The sequence below is a fragment of the Myotis lucifugus genome, unplaced genomic scaffold, assembly GCF_000147115.1.
Source record: "Myotis lucifugus unplaced genomic scaffold, Myoluc2.0 scaffold_128, whole genome shotgun sequence".
In the NCBI taxonomy this organism is placed as follows: Eukaryota; Metazoa; Chordata; class Mammalia; order Chiroptera; family Vespertilionidae; genus Myotis; species Myotis lucifugus.
Window position 1 is genome coordinate 3,706,679 of NW_005871176.1, and position 11,697 is coordinate 3,718,375.

Genomic DNA, 11,697 nt, shown 5'->3' on the forward strand with positions numbered 1-11,697 from the left:
TCCAAGGCCCCTCTCTTCTGTCGGCACCTCTATTCTGGAGGACCCACGGGCTGGGAAAACATCTACCCTGGTTACTGCAGCTGTTCCTCGGGGCTCCCCATGGCCCCTCCCCTCCTCCGCCCCCCCCTGTCCTGGCAGGTGCAGCCTGCCCGGCTCAGAGCTGCCGTGCTGGGGTGGGGTGGGGGTGGCTGTATTCCTTGTCCTTTGGCTGCGGGCCTGGTCACAGGTGGGGAGGAGGTCCAGCCGTCCTCCTCCCGGGCCGGGCACCTCTCTGCCGTATCTGACCAGCCTTCTGCAGCCTTGCCTGTGCCACCCGGGTCTTCTAGCTCCCGGGTGGTGTTTATTCACCAGCACCCACCCCCGGACTCTGCAAAGCCCTGCACGACTGTCACAAGCTGCCCTGAACCCCCTTGTGTCCTCCTGCCCCCTGGCCTTGGCCTCTGTTCCCGTGGCTGTGGATGCCATCGCTCACTCTTAGGGCTGAGCCAGGGCCTGACCATGACGGGCTCTCCACGGGCAGTGGCTTCCTCCCTCCTCCCAGGCCGAGGGCCCCTGAACGCCTGGGCCTCCCCCTGTCCTGCCACACGGATGCTTGGGGCCCAGGGTTGGCCAGGGAGCCAGGGCTGCAGTCCCCCTTCCACGTCTGCCTCCGAAGGCTGGGGCCCGGGACGGGGGTCCTACCGTCTCGGAACCACTGAATGTTCTGCTCTGCGTCTAATACGTCTTCTGAAAATGAGCAGGTCAGGGAGAAGGGTTCCTTCTCGCGGGCGAAGACCGGTCTCAGCACCGAGGTGAAGTCCACGTTGGGGCCGAACATCAGTCCTGGGTGGGGCCAGACATTGAGGACAGAAGTCTCCTGAGGCCGCCAGCCTGGCCTGGGGCTTGGGTGGGAGCAAGGACCCTTCTGGGGTGTCCCCACTCTCTAGTCACAGTTCTTGAGGTGCTTTAAACGAGGAGGGGGGCCTGGTCCTGGGCTGGGGGAGAGATGATCTGGGTGGGACCAGATGAGCCGAAAGAGCAACTGCCCAAAGGTCACGTCCATTTGTCTTTTTGCCTTTGCCCTGTTCACTCCGTTTTGGCCACTGGGCAACTCAGCAGCTGCCTTGGGACCCCCAGAAACCAGCCTGCAAATGTTAACAGCTCAGAGGCAAACCCATGGGGACATTCCTTAGTGGGCAATGGACGGCTGTATTCTAAAAGGGGGCTGTGGGCGGCCTGACGAGAAGTCCCAGCCCCGCTCCCCCCGAAGGCTCAGCCCTCCCCCAGCCTCCTTACTTTTAAAGATCTCCGAGTCGAAGCCGGCATCCTTCCCCAGGTAAGCTGAAAAGCAGAGCACGCGGAGTCTGAGGCGGTTCAGACCCACGTTCCTGCTAGATTGTGGCAGCATGGCCTTGGTGTGGGTTTGAGTCCTGTTTGACAGAGGGGCTCCCCCTTGGGCTCTGGGAAAGCTCCTTCACCCCTCTGTGCCTCAGTTTCTACCTCGGTAAAATGGGGACTGCGATTCCTACCCGGTGGTGGTGGGGTCTGAACAAGTGAATTCACGTGAACAAAGCCTCAGCCAGAGGTGCTCAATAAAGGGTTTCCTGCCCAGCTGGCTGGCTCAGTGGTTGAGCGTCCACTTATGAACTGGGAGCTCACGGTTCAATTCCTGGTCAGGGCACATGCCCGGGTTGCGGGCTCCATCCCCAGTAGGGGGAGTGCAGGAGGCAACGTCAATGATTCTCTCTCTCTCCCTCTCTGAAATCCATAAAAATTTTTAAATAAGTAAATAAATAAATGGCTTCCTTCTCTTGCCCGACTCACAGCCAGGATCACATAGTCTTCATAGAGGTAGAGCCTGGTCAGACCAGGGTTTCGGGGTGGGGTGGGGGTGGGGTTAGGGGATGGGCAGTGCTAAGGGAGCCATCAGGGGGCGTAAGGGTGAAATCCAAAGAGATATTGGCACAGACACCAGAGAATAGTAAGAACGCTTCTGATCACATAGTAAGTACCACGTGCCACATATTAACTTAATTCCACAATAGGCCTGCGGGTTGGTGCCCTTATAACCCTCCCAGACAGATGAGCAAACTGAGGTATAATCGCCCAACCAGCCGGAAGCTGTCATGTGGCATTGGTCCCTGGAAAGAGGCCAGGACCTGCTGCCCGAGGTCACACAGAGTCAGTGGAAGACTCGGGACCAGAACCCAGAGCGCCTGCCTCCCAGCCCCAGGCCTCCCGCGAGGACCCCTACAGATGCTACGGAGGTGAGAGCAGGGGAGGGTGGGGTGGCAGGCAGTGGGTGGTCTCAGTGAGAACCTGGCTGGAGTCTGGGGGCCAAGAAGAAGCCTGGTGGATCCGAAGTTGCTGGCCTTGATGGAGAGGGGAGCGGGGTCTGGAGGAAGTGAGGGGGAGGATGGGCGGGCAGAGGGGGCAGGGCCTGAAGCCTGACCTTGGGCTTGATTCTGGGCCCAGCCAAATGGGGCAGTGGGAGTCAGGAGGGAGTTGGTAGGGTTTGGCCTTTGCCTCTGAGGACCCCTCAGCAGGGCAGGTGGGGCCAGGTCACCCTCAGAGGCCCTGAGCTGGACCTGGACTCAAGCCCAGCCTGACAGGACAAGCGCTCTTCGGAGACGGCTGTATAGGTTGTGCAGGCTGAGGGCAGGGACTCTCACTTGCTCCAAAGAACCCAGGGAAGCAAGCATCTCCTTGGCTGCCCTGGTCACCGGATCCCAGGCCGAATACCCCTGCGCCAGGGCCCTTCCTGGAGTCTGACCGCAGACTCAGGTCCTCATCTGCTCATCCTGGGTTTGCTGTGGGCCGGCCTGGCCTGTGGGGGCGGGAGGACTTACTGCGGACCAGGACTTTGGCGAAGGAGGAGGCCTGGCCGTAGGCGTTCTTCACCTTCACCGTGTAGGTGCCCGTGTCCTCCATGGTGCACCTGAGGAGGAGGGAGGGAGAAGTGCCCCCCAAGACTGCTGGGCTCCCTGGGAAGCTCAAGTCCCCAGCTGCGGTGGGAAAGGTGGGGCTTAACAGGGAGGCCTGGGGCTGGGGAGACTTCAGGCTCTGGCTCAGGCTCCACCTCTGAAACGCCGTGTGCCTGTGGGCTGGCCACTGCCCCCTCCATGCCGTGTCCACCTCTGGGAACTGGGGAGCTGACAGCACCTAACCCCTCTCAGGTGACAGTGCTCTGAAGCTATGATTGTTATTGCTGACTCAGCAGGAATAGAGAGGTTAGGTGCCGAGCCCAGAGTCACACAGCAACTGGAATTCAACCAGCTTTAGGGCGGAAAGCCCTCTCCCAGGCATGACCTCCCCCATCAACACCTGCAGATCAGAGGCCTGGAGCAGGCTCCGGGCACGGGCTTGCCGAGACACGCTGCCAGTCCGAGGCAGAACTGGGCCCGATGCCCAGGTGTTCTCAATCTCAGGCCCAGGTCTCCCCACCACCCAGGCCAACCCTGTCATGTTCGCAGTGGAGGCCTGGGCCAGCTCCATCCCAGAGGCACCTAGTGACAGAGTAGTTGGCAGGATGGGGCCCATCTGGCACCCATCAGCCAGCAGAGAGGCCCCTAGGTGTCCCCTCTCTCCCCCTGGCTGCTCAGGGCAGGGATCCTTGTTTCACGCTGCCAGTCCCACCTGCCTCTACAAGCACCCCCCACCCCCACTCCCAGGCCTGCATGCCTTCCCTGGCTTCGCAGCCCAGGGACACCTCCCTCTGTAGCATCGTACGGCCAGGTGTTGATCCGTGTGCCCCTCCATTGCTTCGGAGGGTAGGATCAGTGTCCCGCTCACACCCGTGTCTCTGAAGCCCCAGCTGGTTGAAGTAGAGGGTTTGGTGTATGGGGAGGAACCCAGATGGAGGGACTGGCTCAAACCCCGGGCCTGCCCTGTGAAAGCTGTGCAGGACCCTGACCTCTCGCAGCCTCTGTCTCCTCACCTGCCACAGGCTTCCCTGCAAGAACAGTGGTGGGCGCTGTCCCCTGACTGTGCAGCACCGAGCACAGGGCTTGGCGCTGGGAGGAATCAACACATGGCAGCCCACAAGTAATGCACACTTGGGGACTGCTTGCGTGCCTTCCCCCACACACGTGGCCTCTTCCTGCAAAACCTTGCTTTAGACTCACCATCTCCCGAAAGGCCTAACTCTCCCTTCAAACTGCTTCCCCTGGCACTTGTATGTGTGAGTGCATGCAGGTGTGTGTGTGTGTGTGTGTGTGTGTGTGTAAGGATTTGTGGTTTCTCTCCCCCAGCAAGGAGCTCTCCCAACTTGCCTCGCTCAGCGTTCAGTCCTTGCTACTAGCCTCTGGCCCACGTTTCTCGTTGTGTATTCCAAGGCATTTGAACCCCATGGGGTGCGTGTTACATACTGATTCCTGGGCCCCCCTCCACACCTACTTCATGTGAATCTCTGGGGGTGAGAGGAGGGTCCTTCCATGAAATGGTGTTTTAACAAGCACCCCAGACTCTTCTGAAGATGCTGCGCGCTCAGGAAACAGCTCCGAGGAAGGGTTGGGCATCCTGCTTCAGGGGTGTGGGGGCCTGGGGCTCATGGCTCTGTCTCACCTCCTAATCTCCAGGGTCAGCAGCCCGTAGTTGTTGGTGATTCGGTACTTCCCAGGCGGGAAGAGGCGGGGATCGATTTGCATGTCATTTTTGTACCTGTGGAGACAGTACATCGAGCTGTGGCGGGCAGTGTGGTTTCGAGCGAGCGGGAAGGATTTGGAGTCTCTCGGACCTGGGTTCCAACCTCAACGTTGTGCTGCTTACTCGCTTGTGTGATCCTGGGCAGCACTTTCACTGATCTGAACCTCGGTTGTTCTCATCTGAGAAATGGGTGTAAGCAAGGCAACCAACCTTGAAGGGTTGTTACACCGATTAAATGGGATAAGATGTGGAAAGCTTTTCTCCAGCGCCCTGAACATTATAGATGCTCTCGAGTTCATTCCTCTACTGGAGGGCAGAGAAGAGGGGGCCTGTAACTAGGGATAGCTGCTCCTCCCCATATCGGGGTACCTCCAGGGAATAGGACCTAGATTTTCTCTCCTCTGAGGCGGGTGGCCAAGGAAGGAACCCCCATCCCTCCCTCCCTCCCTGTCGACCCCTCAGAACAGCGGCTCTTTATCTTGACTCTTGAAACACTAGAGGCAACTTTAAAAATCTCCATGCCCAGATTTGAAACATAAGAATTTGGGAATTTGCATCAGAAACTACTAATTATTCTCCTATAGACATTCTCCTCTTATTCTAAAGGGACAGAAACGATCCCTGAGCCTCTAACTATATAGCATCTTTCCTAGCCTCTTTTTCTGGTAGGTGTAGCCATGTGACTGAGTCTTGTCAACAGAAAGGAAAACAGGTGTCATGTGGCTGCTCCCGCCCCTTTCGGCGTCATCTCCCTTCCACCCCGAGGCAGACTGTGGCCGGGATGACGGCTGTCTCGCAGAGGGAAGACCAGGCCTGATCCCTGAGTAACCCGGGAGCCGAGTTGCCACGGCAGCCCCACCCTGTCTACATCAGACACTTTATGAAAGAAAAATAAACTATCTTATTTAAACCATTAAAAAACTCTCCATGCCCAGGCTGCATCCCAGAATTAAAATCAGAATTTCTGGAGGTGGGACCTGGGCATCGGTGTGCTTGAAACACTCAGGTGATTCCCAAGGGTGGCCCAGCGGGTCCCCTCTGCCTCTGGATGCCGCTGCTTGTCTCCTGTGCACACTGGGTCCTGCTCTCCCGTCCGAGGTGATGTTCTTGCCTCTGTCCATAGGCCATTGCGGGAGGTCTGGAGCCTGAGTCGGGGCTGGTAGATGAAAGTCTGTGAAGGTTGCGAGGCCTTGACACATTGCTGTGTGACCTCGGGCAAGTCAGTCCCCCTCTCTGGGCCTCTCTGCGTTGCATGGACATTCTGCCCCAGTGGTGGTTGCAGTTGACAGCAGGCCTCAGCCGAGAGAGGGCACCCTGGCCTCAGTGCGTTGCCTTCCTTGGACCTGGCTCTCCCACGCCTTGCCCTGTTTGTCTCCATGGCAACCAAACAGTGCCCTGCCCACGCTCTCCCACATAAACCTCAGGCTACACCCACTTCTGAAAGGAACCCAACTAGGTCTTCTGTGGGGAGGTGGTGCCTCATCTTCATGCCCAGTCTCTCCACCTCTCCCAGGCTTGGGGGCCAAGGTCAGCCCCTCCCCTCCCCCCCATCGGAACATTCCAGACACCTCGGCCTGGCCAGCTCTGGGAATGACCTGGACGGCCAGGGACCTCGGTGCTCATCTCGCCCTCCCTCTGGGCTTCTCCTGCCTGCACAGTGGGCCCTCGTTGGCATGGGCTGTGCTGATGATCCCAAGTGGCCGCCAATCACAAAACAGCATCAAATGAGACAGTGAGGGCAGGCGCCCAGCCCAGAGCCTGGCTTAGAGATGGCCACATAAAAGAGTTATCGAAGTTTATATTTTTCTTTACATATTTTCATTTCTAAGGCTGCTCGGCCTAGGAGATTGATTCTGGAATCAGGTAGAATCATGTCCAGGGCCCGCTTCTGCAGCATTAACATGGCTGGACGGGGCCTTGCCTACCCTGCCCTGTTGTTGCCCCTGCATTCAGGAAGCGCTCAATAACTGCTGAATGAAGGACTCTCCTGACAAGCCTGGTGGGCCAGGATCTTCCTCCCGGCCTGGGGGCTGGGTCTCTCCTGGGGCCTGGACAGAGCTCTGGAGGCCAGTCCCAGGATGACGTGTGGCCCTGTGGGAGGTGATTGATGATGGAAACAGCCCCTGAAGCCAGGAGCACAGAGCACCTGAGTCCCTGCAGCGGGAGGTGGGCCTGGCCTGGCTCCCACCCCTTACAAACAAGGAATGCTGTTGTGGCAACGTCGCCCTGCTGTGGCAACAGTGCTGGCAGGGGTAGAAACGAGCCCCTTGTCGAGAGGCTCCCAGAGAATGTCTTCGAGGTGGGCCTCAGTGCCAGGGCGGGCAGGGCAGGGCTGGCTGCCGGGCCAGGACAGCTGAGGCCTGACCCCCACTTGGCCCAGCCCAGCTGTCGGACGCAGTCCTCCTATGGGACCAGAAACTTGCAGGCAGGCACTGCTTTGGACCCCACAGCATTCCAGTGCCCTGCATGGTGCCTGGCACACTTGTTTGAATGAATGCCACCTGGCAATGGCCTGCCCCAGTGTCAACACCCTCAAGATGCCTTTCTTGAGTGCTCCTGGCCTAAGTGCTCTCTATTTCTCTGACTTCTAAAGCACTATGTGTGCTTTAAAGAAAAAGAAAAAAAAAGAACTATAATTATGACGTTCCTACTCTCTCGGCCGTGGAAAGAGCTATGGGCTGGAAGGCAAAAGACCTGAAGTTGAATCCTAGGACACACGGCCTCTCTGAGCCTTGATATCTTCATCTAGGAAATGGGGACAATAGTCCCTCCCTCATGGGTGGCCTCGAGGCTCAAATGAGAGAAAAGTGCTGAGTCAATGTAAAGCGGGTTCAAGTATTAGATGTTGCTTTTTCTTTGGTGACCTCGTTTTTTGTGTGCTTATCTTCTCTCTCCTACTAGACCGTGGTCTGTTCACCCTCTAGATCTGGCTTATATGGCACCTCCTCCGAGAAGCCTTCCTGGATCCTCCAGGTGGAGGTAGCCACTTCCTCCTCCACCTTCATGCTTTTAGCTCAAATGTCACTCATGAATTCATTTCTCTGTGTGTCGACTTTTCTCTTCTGGGCTGAGAGTTCCCCCAGTTGAGGCTGAGGCTGTGTCTGAGTCATTTCTATACCACGGTGCCCGAGTCAGGGCCTGGGACAGAGTATACTTCTTGTACATACAGTGGGGCCTTGACTTACGAGTTTAATTCGTTCTGAGACCGAGCTCGTTAAGGAGCTCGTTAACTCAAATTACTCTATCAACTCAATGCAAAAAATCGGCTGAGAGACAGCTGGTATCTCAAAAAACTCGTTAGTTGGGACACTCGTAAGTCAAGGCCCCACTGTATTGGCTGAAAACCCTTACTCATCTTCCAGTGTGAGTGATAATGGGCCTTAGACTCAGGGGAACTCAGGAAGCAGTGGGCTCAGCTGTGTGAAGGACACGCCTCCTTCAGTCGTAGAACCGAGACCCCGAACATGGCCATGCCCACTCCCATCTCCACCAGCTTGTTCAGGAGACACCTGCCATCCCCCACGAATGACATCTCCTGCTTTTCGAGCACCTTTCAAGTTCTGAGAGCTTCCACATTGTTGTGGCATTAGATCCTCAGCACATGCAAGCTGGACAGGAGGTCTTCAACCCATTTTACAGAATAGGAAACTAAGGCAGGACTGGAGAGATTAAGAGATGTAGCTAAGATCACACAGTGAGTTAGTAGAGGGAGAGAGAGCTAGGCCTGGAGTGTAGGGTTCCCACTCCAGGCCTGAGCTCCTACTTGTAGGGCCCCTGCCCTCCCTGCCTCCTCCCCTGCCCCCTGCCCTGCCTCCTGCTACCATCCTCTAACCCTGGAGATCCCCAGCTGGGAGCAGCTGCCTTCTCATGCCACCAGAATCGTATTTTTACAAGTGCTGGCTCCCTGGTGGCTCAGTCTTCTAGCCCCAGGCTGGCTGGGAGGCAGCTAAGAATACCCCCTTCTGAGCCTCCCCAACAGCTGCTGCTCTGTTTCAGGGGGTGGGGGGGTGGGCAGGGCTCAGGGTCTGTGGGGCTGCAGCTTTTCTAAGGCAGCAGGAACTGCTGCGGGAGGGACTGGGCTCCTGGAGGATGTTGGGAGTAAGGAACTCACACTCACGTAACCATAGAGATGAGGCGAGGGCCCTTCTCTCCAGCCCCAGTGTCTTACCAGGTGACCTGGGGTGCCGGCGAGGCCTGGATGGTGCAGGTCAGCAGGACCGTGGTGCGCTCCCAGACAGCGTGGGAGCGAAGTGGGATCCAGAACCAGGGCCCGCGGCCGGAACACAGCTCCCTCAGCTCTTTGGCCTCCCGAACCTTCTCCTCTGTCTGGAGGCAGGAGCAGGTCTGTGACCCCTCTGAGCCTGGGCACCGACTCCCCCCCATCTTCACGGCCACCTCTCCCCGACACCCGACACCCGGCTCTGGAGTCAGACCCACGGGAGCTGGAGCGTTCAGCAGCATCGGAGAGGCAGTGCGGCCCATGACCCGTGGACCCAGCGGGCCGGGGTCACGGCCAAACTCTGCCACTTCCTCGCTGTGAGACCGTAGGCAAGTCCTCAGGTTCCTCTTCTGCAAAATGGCTGATAATAACATTCCCCCGCCCTCCTGTGGGGCTGGAGTGAGGATCCAATGAGTTAATATGTGAAAACCATGGGCATTGCTCTCCTGCCCAGGGAGGGGGTAAGGAGCGTGACTTCAACCCCCGGCATTTGTCAGGAATAGATTTCCTGAGGGCCTGCTGAGTTCTGGGCCCTGGGAAAGTGACGTTAGAAGCTCAGTCTCATTTAATTCACATCTCAGCACGGGGCTGGTAACCACAGACATCTATTTTGCAGATGAGAAAGCCTCAGGAAGAATCAGTGGCTTGTCTAAGGTCACACAGCTGGGGATGGGGCACCAGGATTCAAACCCAGGTCCACGTCCAGGACCGGGGTTCTTTCCTGATGTCCAGCTGCTTCTTGAGAAGTGGGTAGAGAGCCCAGCCGGTGTGGCTCAATGGTTGAGCACCAACCTATGAACCAGGAGGTCACGGTTTGATTCCCGGTCAGGGCACATGCCTGGGTTTCGGGCTCGATCCCCAGTAGGGTGTGTGCAGGGTGTAGCTGATCAATGATTCTCTCTCACCATTGATATTTCTATCTCTCTCTCCCTCTCCCTTCCTCTCTGAAATCAATAAGATATGTTTTTTAAAAAGAGAGAGAAGGGGGTAGAGTGAGGTGGGTGGCATGTGATGGGTCCCAGGCCTCAGGCCCCTGGCCCATCCCCTCACCCGCCCATCCCCTCACCCGCCGTCTCAGCGCCTTCCGGTCGCGGCTCTGGCGCAGCAGCCACTGGGTCCGGAGGAAGGCGATGTCCGTCCTCTCCAGGTCATTGCCGAAGCCCACGCGCCTCTGCCCTCGCTCCTCCAGCTCCACGGTAGAGGTTTGGCGCCTCAGCTGGGCCTCCCTGTGGCGACAGAGGACTCAGTGGCTGAGGACCCAGCGTTGGGGAAGGGCAGTGCCATCCCCATGCCCAGCATTGCCACCTGTATTTTACGCTCCTCGAGGACAAGAGCAACTTTTAAACCTCTCTTGCCTCCAAAATACTGTGCATGGGTCCTGCTTACAGAAGGTGCATAATAGCTGCTCTCAATATGGTTTGCAAGGCCCTTTCACAAACCATTGTCCCTCCTGTTTTCACTGCAACTAAGTGGACAGGCATTAGTCTTGCCATTTTATTTTATTTATTTCTTTTTAATATATTTTATTGATTTCAGAGAGGAAGGGAGAGGGAGAGGGAAAGGGAGAAACATCAATGATGAGAGAGAATTATCGATCAGCTGCCTCCTGCAGGCCCCCTCCTGGGGACTGAGCCTCAACCCGGCAGCTGCTGCTCTGTTTGGGGGTGGGCATGCGCCTGGGCCGGGAATCGAACCACAACCTCCTGGCTCATAGGTCGACGCTCAACCACTGAGACACCCCGGCCGGGCAGGTCTCGCCATGCGACAGGACAGACACCGGTGGCTCAGGGACTTGCTTCGGGTCAGCCAGGACCAGGACCCAGGCCTCCCAGCCCAGGGCGCGGCCTCCTGATGTTCTCACACTCAGAGGCCTTTCCAGTCTTGGGACTCGTGTCTGAAACTTGGGGCTCCTTCACATGCTCCTCCTCCCCCATGTGCAGCCAGCTGGGGAAGGGTGGGCCCCCACCCTCTCTCTCGGGGATGATCCCTCACGACTGCCTGTGGACTCAGGGCAGCGAGGTGGGCTTTGTGGTCAGACAGTCCTGGCCTTTGACCTTGGTCTAGCTCAGTGATGGCGAACCTATGACACGCGTGTCAGAGGTGACACGCGAACTCATTTTTTGGGTTGATTTTTCTTTGTTAAATGGCATTTAAATATATAAAATAAATATCGAAAATATAAGTCTTTGTTTTACTATGGTTGCAAATATCAAAACATTTCTATATGTGACACGGCACCAGAGTTAAGTCAGGGTTTTTCAAAATGCTGACACGCCGAGCTCAAAAGGTTCGCCATCACTGGTCTAGCCCCTTTGGTCTAGATGTGTCACTCTGGGCAGCGTGAAGCGCAGAGTGGGAGCCCAGGAGGACGCGGGGCCTGGATGGATGGCCCCTTTGAGCCCAGGGCTCTCTGGAAAGGTCGCTTCACTCACCAAGACATCTCGTAGGAGGCTGTGAGGGCCAGGGCGGCTGCGAGGGCGTGGTCTGCGGCGCTGAACTGGTACTCCTCCTCACTGCCCGGGAAAGAGAGGCATGGCGGGGGTCTGGCCGGGGCTCCCGAGTTTAGGGCTGCAGCTACCGACCTCCGCCCCAGCGACCAGCAGGCGTGGCTGTGCCTTCCCCCTCAGACTGGGGTCTCAGGAAGCAGCGCCATGCCTCCCCCCTCAGGCTGGAGCCTCCAGAGCACAGGGCTGTGCCCCCCCTCAGACTAGGGACCCCAGGGGTAGGGCAGTGGCCGGGGCAGGGTCCCTGATGCTCCCACCTGCTGCGGAAAGGTCCGCCTCTGCACCGAGGAGCCCATGTGCAGGCTGTGCTGCCGCTGCTCCTTCTGCTCCTCCTCCTGGCGGCGCTCCACC

General features: G+C 57.7%; 1 protein-coding gene across 1 annotated transcript in view; it reads right to left on the minus strand.

The window, feature by feature from the left end:
- The window catches only part of MYOM3 (myomesin 3), a 50,985-nt gene that overhangs the window by 35,884 nt on the left and 3,404 nt on the right, over positions 1 to 11,697 (minus strand). Inside the window, 8 exon segments of the mRNA XM_006094083.3 lie at positions 682 to 822; positions 1,276 to 1,320; positions 2,829 to 2,917; positions 4,543 to 4,638; positions 8,792 to 8,949; positions 9,909 to 10,068; positions 11,275 to 11,351; positions 11,604 to 11,690. Coding sequence (XP_006094145.1) covers positions 682 to 822; positions 1,276 to 1,320; positions 2,829 to 2,917; positions 4,543 to 4,638; positions 8,792 to 8,949; positions 9,909 to 10,068; positions 11,275 to 11,351; positions 11,604 to 11,690 — 853 coding nt within the window.